Source organism: Oncorhynchus mykiss, chromosome 18, assembly GCF_057628025.1.
Source record: "Oncorhynchus mykiss isolate SJ-2025 chromosome 18, ASM5762802v1, whole genome shotgun sequence".
Classification (NCBI taxonomy): Eukaryota; Metazoa; Chordata; class Actinopteri; order Salmoniformes; family Salmonidae; genus Oncorhynchus; species Oncorhynchus mykiss.
Window position 1 is genome coordinate 8,220,001 of NC_143039.1, and position 17,500 is coordinate 8,237,500.

Here is a 17,500-nt window from a genome sequence, read left to right on the forward strand (position 1 = left end):
ATTATTACTATTATTATTATTATTATTATTATTATTATTATTATTATTTACTGTTTTTACATGAAACTTACCACTTGTTTTTAATTCACCAAATCCAAGTTGTATTAGAATTGTTCCCCCAACGTTCCCTTAGGTTTTCTATTCCTCCTTCCTAGTTTTGTCCTGACTGAATGTCACTTACGCTGTGGAATATTCCAGAATATCGAACAAAGGGGACATTTGCATTAGGCAGAGATTGTCCAACCTTTGGATTCTCTAATGATTCCTGTAGAGATTTACAGCAGGCTATGTCGGTGTGTTGCTGAAGTGAATGGCAGGGACTTCTCTGTGTTACGGAGGGAAAGGTTGTGTGTGTGTGTGTGTGTGTGTGTGTGTGTGTGTGTGTGTGTGTGTGTGTGTGTGTGTGTGTGTGTGTGTGTGTGTGTGTGTGTGTGTGTATAGCAGGGACCTCTCTGTGCAGAGAGAAAGGTTGGCTGGAGGAAAAGAAAAGGCTGGAGGCTTGTTTCTGGGCTGAAAATACAAAGCCCAACAGAAAGGCCTGAGGAAATGTCATTATAATGAAATGGAAATATGGTCTCAATTAAAACTGGTAACATTCAATATGGAATTTGAATGTGCTGATTTGAGTGTGTAGCTTTGTGTGTGGTGTGAGTGTGTGCTTGTGCCTGCCTGGCTGTTTGCCTGCCTGTTTATATGACTGTCTGTCTGTCTGTCTGTCTGCCTGTCTGTCTGTCTGTCTGTCTGTCTGTCTGTCTGTCTGTCTGTCTGTCTGTCTGTCTGTCTGTCTGTCTGTCTGTCTGTCTGCCATTCTGTCTGTCTGTCTGTCTGTCTGTCTGTCTGTCTGTCTGTCTGTCTGTCTGTCTGTCTGCCAGTCTGCCAGTCTGTCTGTCTGTCTGTCTGTCTGTCTGTCTGTCTGTCTGTCTGTCTGCCAGTCTGTGTTTCAGAGATGTGCAGACAGAGCAGGGTGTTAAGAGAGTATGGTAGTAGTAGGCATAAAACATCTTCTCTTTGCCTCCCGTGTGGCGCAGTGGTTAAGGGCGCTGTACTGCAGCGCCAGCTGCAGAGTCCCTGGGTTCGCGCCCAGGCTCTGTCGTAACCGGCCGCGACCGGGAGGTCCGTGGGGCGACGCACAATTGGCATGACATTCAGCCTTCGTCTCTCCCGAGCCCGTACGGGAGTTGTAGCGATGAGACAAGATAGTAGCTACTACAACAATTGGATACCACGAAATTGGGGAGAAAAAGGGGTAAAAAAATAATAAAAAATTAAAAAAACATCTTCACTTTAAGTCTAAAAAGAAATTGTAGTGAATTTCCTCCTCAAATGTAGTGAAAACATGAAGTCCCTGCTTCATTCAGCATGGAGACCCATTTATGTGGGTTAATATTGCTTTAATCTGGTTACAAAAGGAAAGCATCAACTAGCTACTTAGCTAAACAATGGAAGGAGCACAATCCATGGCTACAAAGCTAGCTGGCTAGTTAGCTATAGCGTCTGTAAGCTAGCTGGCTAGTTAGCTGTAGCTACTCTGTAAGCTAGCAGGCTAGTTAGCTATAGCTACTCTGTAAGCTAGCAGGCTAGTTAGATATAGCTACTCTAAGTTGTGCAGTGAAACTAGGCTGTAGTGTTCCTTACTAAATCATCTCACACCGTCTGTCTCCCCCCCTCCCCCCCAAAAAACGATCAACCAATCGGTTTTAATGAAGCTCCAAAATTAAGACCACGAATGAAGACGATCATTCCTCCAACTCACGTTTGTGGTTTAGCCTCTCTCTCTCTCTCTCTCTCTCTCTCTCTCTCTCTCTCTCTCTCTCTGTCTCTGTCCAACTCTCACACCTCCTCTTCAAATATGTTGGCGTCTGTGAATTTGGATCAGTGTCTGTATCAATGTGATGGATCGCTCCTTCAACCGTTTACTTTACTCCTCTCTGTCCGTATGGTCCTTTGTTATGTCAGACCCTCATGTTATCAGAGGACATCAGATGTATGATCGCTTACAACACAACATCAGACTGAAAACATCAGGCTGAAACAGGTGTCCCCTTTTTAATCACCAAGAGGATTGTAGTAACGCGTTAACCGAGCGATCCCCCCCCCCCCTTATTAAATCCCTGAGCCCTAGCTAACATCGCGGCCCTGCTTTGTCTCTTGGTTCTAGTCGCAGCGCCGCGTCACCTTTCACCTACCAGACGGTTCTCAGGAGAGCTGCAGTGACAGTGGGCTGGGGGACCACGAGCCCACGCTCCTCTCATGCCCTCTCCCTCTGGTGCAGGGCCAGGCGCAGGAAGACTTCTACCAACAGGCCTCTTCGGACAAGAGGACCGAAGCCGACGGAAACTCTGACCCCAACTCTGGTGAGTGAGTCGCCTGGTTTCCTGGTCTGCTGGTTTGCTCCCATCCTCTTCTTCCCCTCTTCTGTTCACCTCTGACCCCAACTGTCTGTTGGTATACTCTACTCTCCTTCTGTTCACCTCTGACCCCAACTGTCTGTTGGTCTACTCTCCTTCTCTCCTTCTGTTCACCTCTGACCCCAACTGTCTGTTGGTATACTCTACTCTCCTTCTGTTCACCTCTGACCCCAACTGTCTGTTGGTCTGGTCTACTCTCCTTCTTCTTTCTCCTCTTCATCTTCTTCTTCATCTTCTTATCTCTCCTCTTCCTCTCTGACAGGAAGGGAAACATCTGTGCAAAGAGTCATTTTACAATTATATATATTTCATAATTATTATTTTTGTATTAAAACTTTAGCACCTTCTAACCAGAAGATATAGGACTACATCAATCCCAGAAACCAGTGAAATTAAATCCTAATGGAGCGAATAGAGGATGTTTAGAGTGTCCCAGTTTTTTTGGGGGGGGAGGGGAGGTGTGAAAATAACCTTCTTAATGAAATGTAAATTAACGTAGTGTCATTTGATCTCTTTATTTTTTTTATCTTTTATTTTGCACTAATTTATTGCTCGGTGTTAATGTCCTCCAGCCTGCTTCCTGTTAGATTCTCCCGGGGGTGTACAGAGGAGATCCCCGTAGTCGACTCACCTATTTGTGAAGCTCATTGGATTTATTTAGAGATGATTTCCCAGTTGGAGACCCGGTAACACGGAGCCGACCTGAAATGTTTAACTTTTCAACTAGAAGGATTTCTAGAGGGAATGTTCCCCGACCCACTTTTCCCCTTTCATCATTAAGAGGTGAGGAGAGAGGAAGATATAGGCCTGAGGTCGGTACTGAACTGACTGTTAGAGGTGAGGAGAGAGGAAGATATAGCCCTGAGGTCGGTACTAAACTGACTGTTAGAGGTGAGGAGAGAGGAAGATATAGCCCTGAGGTCGGTACTAAACTGACTGTTAGAGGTGGAGTAGTACTGTAGTACATCACCCAGAAGTCGGTACTAAACTGACTGTTAGGGAGGTCGGTACTGCATAACATCATGCATAACTCAGGCACATTCAGTAAACAGCAGTAAACAGCAGTAAACAGCAGTAAACAGCAGTGAACAGCACGGCTGTGATAGATATGGCTTTTCACAACAACAACAACAACAACAACAACAACAACAACAACAACAACAACAAAAAGCTGGTTGAGAAATTGAAGACCAAAGTACACAGTGTTTTTTTCTGTAGTTTTTGTTTGGTGGAGTGTCTGTAACCTGGTCGACAGGTCAAATATGACACCTACATTCTGTCAATATGATGCTTGACTCAACTGATTGTTGTATTTTGCTGGTTCGTTGGTTGTCGGTACTTTAGACCTGTAATCAACAACACTTTAATTGGAACGTTTTTTTTTGCTTTTTTTGTGTCGACTCTGTGCTAATCGTTCGTCACGATAGAGCTAACATTGTTGCTGCACACTCCAATTAACTACAAAACCAATTAAGTTAAGACGTGTAATTAATTAGAGAACATGGCCAGAGTGCCATATATCCTGTTTAAAAAACAAAAAATGAAATATTGGACAACGGCGCTCCAAATCCGGGTCACAAACGGTACCCTATCTCCTGTATAGTGTACTACATCTGATCAGAGCCCTATGGGGGAATAGTAGTGCCCTACGTAGGGAAGCAGGGTTTCATTTAGGACGGAGCCAACGACTTGCAACATCTATCACGGGGGTCAGCAGCAAAACTTACATGCCTTTCACGCAGTTGACAAAGTCCTTTTGTTTATCATTAAGTCCCCCGACGTTCCAGGTAATCACCTTGGAATATATTTACATAAATTAAGGCTATTGATTTCATCCACTCTCCTCGCTTTCCAATGGAAACATTAGGTAAACCTGTTACACTTATCAACAAATCCACTTCCTGGTGTGTGTTTATAATAAGGAATATCAAAAAAACGTTAACTGTTGATTTAATTGTCTCACCGTTGTTGCAATGAAAGCGTATTGAGACAGTCGATGTGAAATTATTTGTGTTTCAAATTCCTTTTTCGTGTTTCTTCAGAATGACGGCTAAAGTTATCATTAAGAGGTGAGGAGAGAGCAGCCTATCTATAGTGTTGACCGTTTTCTGAGATATCTAAGATATCAACAGGCTGATCAATAATGTTGACCGTTTTCTGAGATATCTAAGATATCAACAGGCTGATCAATAGTGTTGACCGTTTTCTGAGATATCGAAGATATCAACAGGCTGATCTATAACACTGACTGTTTTCTGAGATATCAAAGATATAAACAGGCTGATCTGTAGTGTTGACCGTTTTCTGAGATATCAAAGATATCAACAGACTGATCTATAACACTGACTGTTTTCTGAGATATCTAAGATATAAACAGGCTGATCTGTAGTGTTGACCTCTTTTCTGAGATATCTAAGATATAAACAGGCTGATCAATAGTGTTGACCATTTTCTGAGATATCTAAGATATCAACAGGCTGATCTATAACACTGACTGTTTTCTGTTATAGAAATAAGATATCAACAGGCTGATCTATAGCACTGACCGTTTTCTGAGATATCTAAGATATAAATAGGCTGATCTGTAGTGTTGACCGTTTTCTGAGATATCTAAGATATAAACAGGCTGATCAATAGTGTTGACCATTTTCTGAGATATCTAAGATATCAACAGGCTGATCTATAACACTGACTGTTTTCTGTTATAGAAATAAGATATCAACAGGCTGATCTATAGCACTGACCGTTTTCTGAGATATCAAAGATATCAACAGACTGATCTATAGTGTTGACCGTTTTCTGAGATATCTAAGATATAAACAGGCTGATCTATAGTGTTGACCGTTTTCTGAGATATCTAAGATATAAACAGGTTGATCTATAGTGTTGACCGTTTTCTGAGATATCTAAGATATCAACAGGCTGATCTGTAGTGTTGACCGTTTTCTGTTATAGAGATAATACGTCATCTATAGCACTGACTGTTTTCTGAGATATCTAAGATATAAACAGACTGATCTATAACACTGACTGTTTTCTGAGATATCTAAGATATAAACAGACTGATCTATAACACTGACTGTTTTCTGAGATATCTAAGATATAAACAGACTGATCTATAACACTGACTGTTTTCTGAGATATCTAAGATATAAACAGACTGATCTATAGTGTTGACTGTTTACTGGAACCTAAAAGAGTTCTGACGTATCTCTATAACAGAAAACGGTCAACACTACAGATCAGCCTGTTTATATCTTAGATATCTCAGAAAACGGTCAACACTACAGATCAGCCTGTTTATATCTTAGATATCTCAGAAAACGGTCAACACTACAGATCAGCCTGTTTATATCTTAGATATCTCAGAAAACGGTCAACACTATAGATCAGCCTGTTTATATCTTAGATATCTCAGAAAACGGTCAACACTACAGATCAGCCTGTTTATATCTTAGATATCTCAGAAAACAGTCAGTCTATACACAGTATACATATTCTCATGAGATATATGTTTCATGTCAATATAAAACACACCACACACACACAAGCACGTGCATACACACCAGTACACACACACACACACGTGCATACACACACCAGTACACACACACACACACACACACACAAGCACGTGCACACACACACACACACACACACACACACACACACACACCAGTACACACACACACACACACACACACAAGCACGTGCACACACACACACACACACACACACACACACACACACACACACACACACACACACACACACACACACACACACACACACACACACACACACACACACACACCAGTACACTCACACCTCAATTGTTGTATTCTTTCCTTTCAGTGCACCTCTTCTATTCAGGATACAGACTGATGAAAGGGAGTGGTGGGATTAATTAGTCAACCACTTATGAACGTTAATTAGTCAACCACTTGAACGACTGAGTCACATGACAGAGGTCTCTCACCTCTCTATCACATGCATTTAGTCCAGTCAATTCACCTTTGAAGTTTTAAGAATTTGTGATTTCCTACATATTGTTCTTCCTTTATTTCCAACTGCTGTGGTTTTACAGATGTTTGGTCCCTCTTAGGGACCTGGTGATGAAAAATAAATAAATACTGTATAGCTGAGAGAGAGGGAGAGGGAGAGGGAGAGAGAGAGGGAGAGGGAGAGGGAGAGGGAGAGGGAGAGAGAGAGAGAGAGGCGAGAGAGAGAGAGAGATGGAGAGATGGAGAGAGATGTGAGAGAGAGATGGAGAGATAGAGAGAGAGAGGCAAGGTGTTTGAAGGCACTGCATTCAGCTTCAAGAGGTGATAACTCCATGTCCTACATATTGTTCTTCCTTTATTTCCAACTGCTGTGGATTTACAGATGTTTGGTCCCTCTTAGGGACCTGGTGATGAAAAATAAATAAATACTGTATAGCTGAGAGAGAGGGAGAGGGAGAGGGAGAGGGAGAGGGAGAGGGAGAGAGAGGGAGAGAGAGACAGAGAGACAGAGGGAGAGAGAGACAGAGGGAGAGAGACAAAGACAGACAGAGACAGAGACAGAGAGAGAGACAGAGAGAGAGAGACAGAGACACACAGAGAGAGAGAGAGAGAGAGGTCTTAAAATCTTAATGAACTTTTATAAGTGTAATGTTACTGTTCATTTTTTATTGGTTATTTCATTTTTGTTTATTATCTATTTCACTCGCTTTGGCAATTTAAACGTGTTTCCCATGCCAATTTAGCCATTAAAATGAATTGAGAGAGAGAGAGACGAGAGAGGCGAGAGAGAGATACGAGAGAGAGAGAGAGAGACGAGAGAGGCGAGAGAGAGATACGAGAGAGAGAGAGAGAGAGAGGCGAGCGAGAGAGATGGAGAGATAGAGAGAGATGTTAGAGAGAGATGGAGAGATAGAGAGAGAGAGGCAAGGTGTTTGAAGGCACTGCATTCAGCTTCAAGAGGTGATAACTCCATGTCCTACATATTGTTCTTCCTTTATTTCCAACTGCTGTGGATTTACAGATGTTTGGTCCCTCTTAGGGACCTGGTGATGAAAAATAAATAAATAGTGTATAGCTGAGAGAGAGGGAGAGGGAGCGAGAGAGGGAGGGAGAGGGAGAGAGAGAGAGAGAGAGAGAGACAGAGAGACAGAGACAGAGAGACAGAGAGACAGAGAGAAAGAGAGACAGAGAGACAGAGACAGAGAGAGAGAGAGAGAGAGAGAGAGAGACACACACAGAGAGAGAGAGAGAGAGACAGAGAGGGAGTTTGTCACTTTTGTAAATTATCCATTTATTTATTTATTTATTTGCTTTGGCAATTTCAACATATGTTTACAAATAAAGCCCTTAAATTGAATTGAGAGGATTGAGAGAGAAGGGAGAGAGAGAGAGAAAGAGAGGTGAGAGAGAGAGGGAGAGAGAGAGACGTGTGAGAGAAATGGAGAGAGAGAGAGAGAAAGAGAGAGAGATATGCGAGAGAGAAAGAGAGAGGCGACAGGGAGTTAGAGGGGGGAGAGAGAGACATTTGACATTTAATATGACATTTGTAATGTCTTTACTGTTTTGAAACCTCTGTATGTGTAATGTTTACTGTTAATTTTTATTGTTTTTCACTTTATATATTAATTTTATATATTATCTACCTCACTTGCTTTGGCAATGTTAACACATGTTTCCCATGCCAATAAAGCCCTTGAATTGAATTGAATTGAATTGAGAGAGAGAGGCGACAGAGAGTTAGAGGGGAGAGAGAGACTAACTGCCTAACCTCAGTTGGCAGCTTGGCACCTGAAAGACTCTGAGAAAACCACATTGGGGCCCAAGTGTAGTTTGCAGAACACAGAGAAACCAGCAGAAGAGGTCCATTTGAAAGCATCCAATCCAATAAGCTGTTTTCATGACTGCATTAACACTAAGTGCTTGGCTTTTTTCTTGTGTTGTCGTCTGTTCGATCCGAGACATTGACAAGACATCGTGTCAAACCATGTTGTTAACGGACCACCATATTACATAGGAACATCTAATAACATTCAACATGCTATGCCCACAGAGTATTTCTGCCAGCTGGTGATTGGTTAATTGTAATGTTATGTAATATATTGAACCCGGAGAGGGGTCGTTGGGGTAAATGATGGTTTGGGTGTATTATATACAACCCAGAGAGGGGTTGTTGAGATAAATTAGGGTTTGGGTGTATTATATAGAACCCAGAGAGGGGTAGTTGGGGTAAATGATGGTTTGGGTGTATTATATAGAACCCAGAGAGGGGTTGTTGAGGTAAATGATGTTTTGGGTGTATTATATAGAACCCAGAGAGGGGTCGTTGAGGTAAATGATGGTTTGGGTGTATTATATAGAACCCAGAGAGGGGTTGTTGAGGTAAATGATGGTTTGGGTGTATTATATAGAACCCAGAGAGTGGTCGTTGGGGTAAATGATGGTTTTTGTGATTGATATTTCCATAAGACAATCAGTTCAGCTGAAGGTCCTTCTCTTCAATGGATGGTTATAAAAAAGGCTCCGTGTGTGTGTGTGTGTGTGTGTGTGTGTGTGTGTGTGTGTGTGTGTGTGTGTGTGTGTGTGTGTGTGTGTGTGTGTGTGTGTGTGTGTGTGTGTGTGTGTGTGTGTGTGCGTGCGTGCGTGCGTGCGTGCGTGTGTGTGTGTGTGTGTGTCTGTGTGTGTGTGTGTGTGTGTGTGTGTGTGTGTGTGTGTCTGTGTGTGTGTGGAGAAAATAATTTGGCTATCATTAGTGTGTGTAATTTTCCAAAATGTCTTTGCAGTTTCAGCAAAGAGCTTGGCAATAATTACAGGCAATATTTCACTAGTTGCTATGCAACAAATATTCATTTCACAACAATTTAAATTGTGTTCAAAATAAATGCAGGATATAAGCAGGGGTAATTTAATATTTACATTTATTTGATGCATGTGCACCGATTTACAGAAAATAAGTCCAGGCCTGGAAGCTGTTCAGCTATTGAAATCCATTTGAAAACCTTTCATTGGTTGTCTCTCAGTTAGATCGTTCCATTCAACACAGAGCTACTGCGGCGTTGTGGAAGTCTTCAGATATATATACCTACTGCGGTGTTGTGGAAGTCTTCAACAGATAAATGTTCCTACTGCGGTGTTGTGGAAGTCTACAGATAAATGTACCTACTGCAGTGTTGTGGAAGTCTTCAACAGATAGATGTGCCTACTGCGGTGTTGTGGAAGTCTACAGATATATATACCTACTGCGGTGTTGTGGAAGTCTTCAACAGATAAATGTACCTACTGCGGTGTTGTGGAAGTCTACAGATAAATGTACCTACTGCAGTGTTGTAGAAGTCTACAGATAGATGTACCTACTGCGGTGTTGTGGAAGTCTACAGATAGATGTACCTACTGCAGTGTTGTGGAAGTCTACAGATATATGTACCTACTGCGGTGTTGTGGAAATCTACAGGTAGATGTACCTATTGCGATGTTGTGGAAGTCTACAGATAGGTGTACCTACTGCGGTGTTGTGGAAGTCTTCAACAGATAAATGTTCCTACTGCGGTGTTGTGGAAGTCTACAGATAAATGTACCTACTGCAGTGTTGTGGAAGTCTTCAACAGATAGATGTGCCTACTGCGGTGTTGTGGAAGTCTACAGATAGATACTGCACCCGCAGATAATATTAAATTATTTCCATTCACCAACAGCACAACACATTGAGATAGAGAGCCCAAGCTTAGATCAAAGGGTTTCTAGAAACCACATGTTTGTAAAGACAGAGGTAAAGATTGAGGTTGAATGTGGCGTAGGGCCTCATCTTAACGTAGTTTCTATCCTCAGGAAACCAGAGGGTGGTGGAAGAGGGCAGACATCTGTTGAACGTGGCGTAGGGCCTCATCTTAACGTAGTTTCTATCCTCAGGAAAGCAGAGGGTGGTGGAAGAGCGCAGACATCTGTTGAACGTGGTGTAGGGCCTCATCTTAACGTAGTTTCTATCCTCAGGAACCCAGAGGGCGGTGGAAGAGGGCAGACATCTGTTGAACGTGGTGTAGGGCCTCATCTTAACGTAGTTTCTATCCTCAGGAACCCAGAGGGCGGTGGAAGAGGGCAGACATCTGTTGAACGAGGTGTAGGGCCTCATCTTAACGTAGTTTCTATCCTCAGGAACCCAGAGGGTGGTGGAAGAGGGCAGACATCTGTTGAACGTGGCGTAGGGCCTCATCTTAACGTAGTTTCTATCCTCAGGAAACCAGATGGTGGTGGAAGAGGGCAGACATCTGTTGAACGTGGTGTAGGGCCTCATCTTAACGTAGTTTCTATCCTCAGGAAACCAGAGGGTGGTGGAAGAAGGCAGACATCTGTTGAAGTGAGTTTTGGCTCCATTTGACTATTAAATCCAAGAACAAATATAACCGTTATGAATTGTTTCCAAGTAGTCAGAGGTTACGGCGTGTTCTACACTCTCCTTGGCAGACAGGAAGGCGATGTATCGATTGGATTTTTAAAGAAACATTTTGCTCACCATGCAACTTTGTTTATAAGGCATTTTTTGGGAGGAAGAAAAAATAAGAAAAATAAGTTAAGGACCCCCCCAAAAAAAGTTTTTATGAGAGTTTATTCTTGGTTATGTTCAGAGACAAAAAAAAAACATGTTCAGCTGGACTTCCCATCACCGTCTCCTACCGTTCATCACGGTGTTTTTCCTGCTTCCTGTACAGCACTTCACTTCCTGGGTAGAGGTTTGTTTGTGGGTTTAGGACCGATCTCTGTAACCGCTGTGATGTCATCAGTGTGCAGCCGGAGAACATCGGATGGCCGGCTGTCCCCGTCTCCGTGGTCGGGGAGAATCAAGTGAACAGGGGTTTTGTCCAAAATGGCACCCTATTCCCTATGTAGTGCACTACTTTTGACCAGGGTCAATGGGGGCAATAGGGTTCTAATAAAAAGTAATGCACTTTATATAGGGACTAGGGTTCCATAGGGCCCTGGTTTAAAGTAGTGCACTATATAGGGAATAGGGTTCTATAGGGTCCTGGTCTAAAGTAGTGCACTATATAGGGAATAGGGTTCTATAGGGTCCTGGTCTAAAGTAGTGCACTATATAGGGAATAGGGTTCTATAGGGTCCTGGTTTAAAGTAGTGCACTATATAGGGAATAGGGTTCTATAGGGTCCTGGTCTAAAGTAGTGCACTATATAGGGAATAGGGTTCTATAGGGTCCTGGTCTAAAGTAGTGCACTATATAGGGAATAGGGTTCTATAGGGTCCTGGTCTAAAGTAGTGCACTATATAGGGAATAGGGTTCTATAGGGCTCTGGTCTAAAGTAGTGCACTATATAGGGAATAGGGTTCTATAGGGTCCTGGTCTAAAGTAGTGCACTATATAGGGAATAGGGAGAGGCGAGTGGAGAGAGGAGAGAGAAGGAGAGAGGAGATGAGCGGAGAGAGAAGGAGAGATGAGCGTGAAGAGAAGGAGATAGGAGAGACGAGTGGAGAGGAGAGACGAGTGGAGAGGAGAGACGAGTGGAGAGAGAAGGAGAGAGGAGATAAGGAGATGAGCGGAGAGAGAAGGAGAGAGGAAATAAGGAGATGAGTGGAGAGAGAAGGAGAGAGGAGATCAGGAGATGAGTGGAGAGAGAAGGAGAGAGGAGATGAGGAGATGAGCAGAGAGAGAAGGAGAGAGGAGATAAGGAGATGAGTGGAGAGAGAAGGAGAGAGGAGAAAAGGAGAGAAGGACATGAGTGGAGAGAGAAAATGTGACCAAAGTGACAGACTTGGCTGAAGAGAACAGAGAGAATGAAAAGAGGAGGAGGAGTGTGGGATGAAGAGGACAGAGAGAATGAAAAGAGGAGGAGGAGTGTGGGATGAAGAGGACAGAGAGAATGAAAAGAGGAGGAGGAGTGTGGGATGAAGAGGAAGGGAGCGGTTTATACAGTAAACCCTCTTGTTGCTCTCCTGAAACGGCTTTAGAGGCATCGATTGACTTATTGATTGATTGAATTGGTGACATAATCAACAGTAAGAGGCTGTTCCAGACAATGTAAAATACACCACAAAAAATGAGTTGTGTTTGTCAGGATAACACAGAATTTCTCCCTCCTTGTTTAAGTTGTAGTTGTGTTCTCTCCCTGCAGCCAGCATCTTACCTGGTGGTTCAGAATTACCCAGAGTGCACTCTGACCGTGTGAGAAATTACCTACAGCCTGCGTTCAGGGAGGCGGATAGACAGACGATTAAAATTCATGTGCTTTCGATCTTGATTAAAAGACGATGCAAGCGACCAGGAAAATCAAACAATATGACGACAGGGGAAGTGACAGGAAGTCTCTCCAGATGACAGGAAGTCCTTCTGAATTCCTGAGTCTAGTGAAGTCTCTCCAGAAGAAATGATTCATGCCTGTACAGCTGCCAGTTAGTTCAGGCGTTTGAAAAATAGAACCAGATAAAGAGTTAAATAAATAACTAATATTGTCACGTCTCTCTCCAGATGAATGAATCAGTTACATTTATGTCAAACATTATCGTTAATCACTGCTTTCCTGTGTGTGTGTGTGTGTGTGTGTGTGTGTGTGTGTGTGTGTGTGTGTGTGTGTGTGTGTGTGTGAGAGAGAGAGATCTGTCTTTTTGGTTGTGTGTGGGGCTGCAAGCCAACAATATATAGATAGAGGCAGGAAGAGAGGGTGAACAACTAATGAGAAGGAACACACCTCCATTCAAGAGACAATACAACCACAATGACCTGAACACAGGAAGGTGTTACCTGTCTGGTTCTGTCTTTACAGTAACAGAACAAACAGGCACGTTGCCCATCGTTTGGTCCCGTCTGGTTCTGTCTGGTTCTGTCTGGTCCCGTCTGGTTCTGTCTCTACAGTGACAGAACAAACAGTCACGTTGCCCATTAGACAGCTTTGTAACGTACGTCTCAATATAGGCTGGAACCACTAGCTAGCTTAACACCTGTTTAACCTCATTGTACATAGCCCATCTGTAAACAGCCCATCCAACTACCTCATCCCCATACTGTATTTATTTATTTCTCTTGCTCCTTTGCACCCCAGTATCTCTACTTACACACTAATCTTCTGCACATCCTACCATTCCAGTGTTATAATTGCTATATTGTAATTACTTCGCCACCATGGCCTTTTTATTGCCTTAACTCCCTTATCTCTCCTCATTTACACTCACTGTTGTTTTCTTTAGTTCTACTGTATTATTGACTGTATGTTTGTTTTACTCCATGTGTAACTCTGTGTTGTTGTTTGTGTCGAATTGCTTTGCTTTATCTTGGCCAGGTCGCAGTTGCAAATGAGAACTTGTTCTCAACTAAATAAAGGTGACATAATAAAAGTAAATAAAAAATAAATTGTTCCAACAATTAGATAGCTTTGTAACGTATGTCTCAATGTAGGCTGAGATGGTACCACTAGCTAGCTAACACTTGTTAGCCTCATTGTTTTAAACATTAGATAGCGTTGTAACGTATGTCTCAATGTAGGCTGAGATGGTACCACTAGCTAGCTAACACCTGTTAGCCTCATTGTTTTAAACATTAGATAGCGTTGTAACGTATGTCTCAATGTAGGCTGAGATGGTACCACTAGCTAGCTAACACCTGTTAGCCTCATTGCTCCAACCATTAGATAGCTTTGTACCGTATGTCTCAATGCAGACTAGGCTGGTATCACCTATCATTAGCACCTCACAGACTTCAGGTTAAACTTTGACTTCAACTAGGCATAGAATACTGCTGCAGACATAACAATCATTAACCTTATAAACTCTACCGTAGGCATCTTCGTATATCAACGCATGTCTCGATATAACACCTGCTAGGTAGCACCTGTCCTCATTACTAGTAATGCAAAAAAACTGTTAAATGACAACATCTAGACTTTATCCACACACACCATGCTGCTGTAGTTTCAGTAGACACACACTAGTGCAAACTAACTAAATAAACGTTTAGGTTTAGGGATGGGGTTAGAATTAGGGTTGGGGTTAGGATTAGTTAGAATTAGGGTTAGGTTTAAGATTAGGGTTAGAAAAATGGTTAGGGTTAGGATTAGGGTTAGAATTAGGGTTAGGTTTAAGATTATGGTTAGAATTAGGAGTTTTGGGTTAAGGTTAGTGTTTAGGGTTAGGGTTACGGTTTAGAATTAGGGTTAGAATTAGGAGTTTTGGGTTAAGGTTAGTGTTTAGGGTTAGGGTTACGGTTTAGAATTAGGGTTAGAATTAGGAGTTTTGGGTTAAGGTTAGTGTTTAAGGTTAGGGTTAGGAGTTTTGGGTTAAGGCTAGAGTTTAAGGTTAGGGTTAGGGTTAGGAGTTTGGGGTTAAGGTTTAGGGAAAATAGGATGTTGAATGGAATCAATTCTTGTTCCCCAAAAAGTCTTCTTAGGCAGTGTTGTGTTACAGAGCATTATGAACGGGGGGGGGCCAAGGTGTGGGCACAGATCCAGTTTAGGGGCTCTTAGATTGTTTTACCTTACTAATCGATGCAAAGTAGATTTTTTTGGGGGGGACATAATTATGAAATGCTTCAGCTTAGGTTTGGTACATTTCCTTGTTCAATTAATAAATCATAAATCAATTTCAAAAGTCTTGTTACAGTGTTTGCATTCAAGGTCCGGATTTTATAAATTGGGTTTTTAGCACACTAGCAGTAAATTAAACTTGACAGTGCCACCACTGAATTGTACTGTACCCTACCAACCAGTTTTAGGGAAGGAACGAGGCCTTCAGTTATTTAAGCAGGTCTATTCCCAATGTTGGCCGGAGGTTTGACCATTTCCCTATAGGTGAGTATACAGGTGTCTCAGCATAACTGTCATCCTTACAAATATTGACAATAGCAAAGTAATGATTGGTTAAAATGAGTTTAGTCTCAAGGATCCGCCCCTTTCTTTTTCTTTCAAATGTTTACCTAAAATGACATCCCCAAATCTAACTGCCTGTAGCTCAGGACCTAAAATGACATCCCCAAATCTAACTGCCTGTAGCTCAGGACCTAAAATGACATCCCCAAATCTAACTGCCTGTAGCTCAGGACCTAAAATGACATCCCCAAATCTAACTGCCTGTAGCTCAGGACCTAAAATGACATCCCCAAATCTAACTGCCTGTAGCTCAGGACCTAAAATGACATCCCCAAATCTAACTGCCTGTAGCTCAGGACCTAAAATGACATCCCCAAATCTAACTGCCTGTAGCTCAGGACCTAAAATGACATCCCCAAATCTAACTGCCTGTAGCTCAGGACCTAAAATGACATTCCCAAATCTAACTGCCTGTAGCTCAGGACCTAAAATGACATGACATCCAAATCTAACTGCCTGTAGCTCAGGACCTAAAATGACATCCCCAAATCTAACTGCCTGTAGCTCAGGACCTAAAATGACATCCCCAAATCTAACTGCCTGTAGCTCAGGACCTAAAATGACATCCCCAAATCTAACTGCCTGTAGCTCAGGACCTAAAATGACATCCCCAAATCTAACTGCCTGTAGCTCAGGACCTAAAATGACATCCCCAAATCTAACTGCCTGTAGCTCAGGACCTAAAATGACATCCCCAAATCTAACTGCCTGTAGCTCAGGACCTAAAATGACATCCCCAAATCTAACTGCCTGTAGCTCAGGACCTAAAATGACATCCCCAAATCTAACTGCCTGTAGCTCAGGACCTAAAATGACATCCCCAAATCTAACTGCCTGTAGCTCAGGACCTAAAATGACATCCCCAAATCTAACTGCCTGTAGCTCAGGACCTAAAATGACATCCCCAAATCTAACTGCCTTGACAGTAAACACTTTTAAGTTTGTGGAAATGTGAAATGAATGTAGGAGAATTCAACACATTAGATCTGGTAAAAGATTATACAAAAAAAAAAAAAAACATTGTACCATCGTCTTTGAAATACAAGACGATGGCCATATTGTAATATTCCAGCCCAGGCGAAATATAGGGTTTGGCCACTAGATGACAGCAGTGTATGACTATTTTGCCTGGGCTGGGATTTTTTTAACAGATATGCAATGGTTCATTGAATCAGTCTATATCTAGACTGATTCAATGAACCATTGCAAATCTGTTAAAAAAATGTTTTATCAAGACTGGCCAAATGTGCCTAGTTGGTTAATTAATACATGTTCATGTTCATAACTGTGCTCTCTCTCCTCAAACAATAGCATGGTATTCTTTCACTATAATAGCTACTGTAAATTAGACGGTGCGGTTAGATTAATGAGAATTTAAGCTTTCTGCCCATATCGTATTTGTCTATGTACTGGGAAATGTTCATGTTACTTACAACGTCATGCTAATCGCATTAGCCTACGTTAGCTTAACCTTCCCGTGGGGAGGGACACCGATCCTGTAGAGATCCTTAAATTAAACATATTATACATTTTAAATAACATATAAAATGACATTTACAAAACTAACTGCTTTGTTTAACTCATTACACTGGTGGGAATAGGTCTACAGTGTATGAATAGGCCGACAGTATAAGAATAGGCTACAGTATATGAATACTGAACACATCTCTCCAAACTGTGTGTTTCAGTGAGAGGACTAACTGGTGTCTTTAAGTGGCCACAACTCTCCAAAGTGTGCACAGTTCCTAAGCAATTTCAATTCACTTTTATGACTCAAACAAGAGTCTTCAACTATGAGTTTTTTTTCCCAAGCTCTCCTAGCTGTTCCGTCGAGGAACTAGTTGTTTCGTTTGGAACACAGCCATGCATCCATTGAGGAACTAGTTGTTTCGTTTGGAACACAGCCATTCATCCGTTGAGGAACTAGTTGTTTTGTTTGGAACACAGCATTCATCCGTTGAGGAACTAGTTGTTTCGTTTGGAACACAGCCATTCATCCGTTGAGGAACTAGTTGTTTCGTTTGGAACACAGCCATTCATCCGTTGAGGAACTAGTTGTTTCGTTTGGAACACAGCCATTCATCCGTTGAGGAACTAGTTGTTTCGTTTGGAACACAGCCATTCATCCGTTGAGGAACAAGTTGTTTCGTTTGGAACACAGCCATTCATCCGTCGAGGAACTAGTTGTTTCGTTTGGAACACAGCCATTCATCCGTTGAGGAACTAGTTG

The 17,500-nt window shown here is 42.2% G+C and overlaps 1 protein-coding gene across 2 annotated transcripts in view; it reads left to right on the plus strand.

Moving 5' to 3' along the window:
* The window catches only part of LOC110512986 (protocadherin-9), a 548,488-nt gene that overhangs the window by 399,612 nt on the left and 131,376 nt on the right, over window positions 1-17,500 (plus strand). Inside the window, exon 4 of one of the 2 annotated variants that reach the window (XM_090207028.1) lies at window positions 2,159-2,354. In XM_090207028.1, coding sequence (XP_090063154.1) covers window positions 2,159-2,354 — 196 coding nt within the window. The remainder of the gene's footprint in view (window positions 1-2,158; window positions 2,355-17,500) is intronic. The other variant, XM_090207029.1, reaches the window with a different exon arrangement.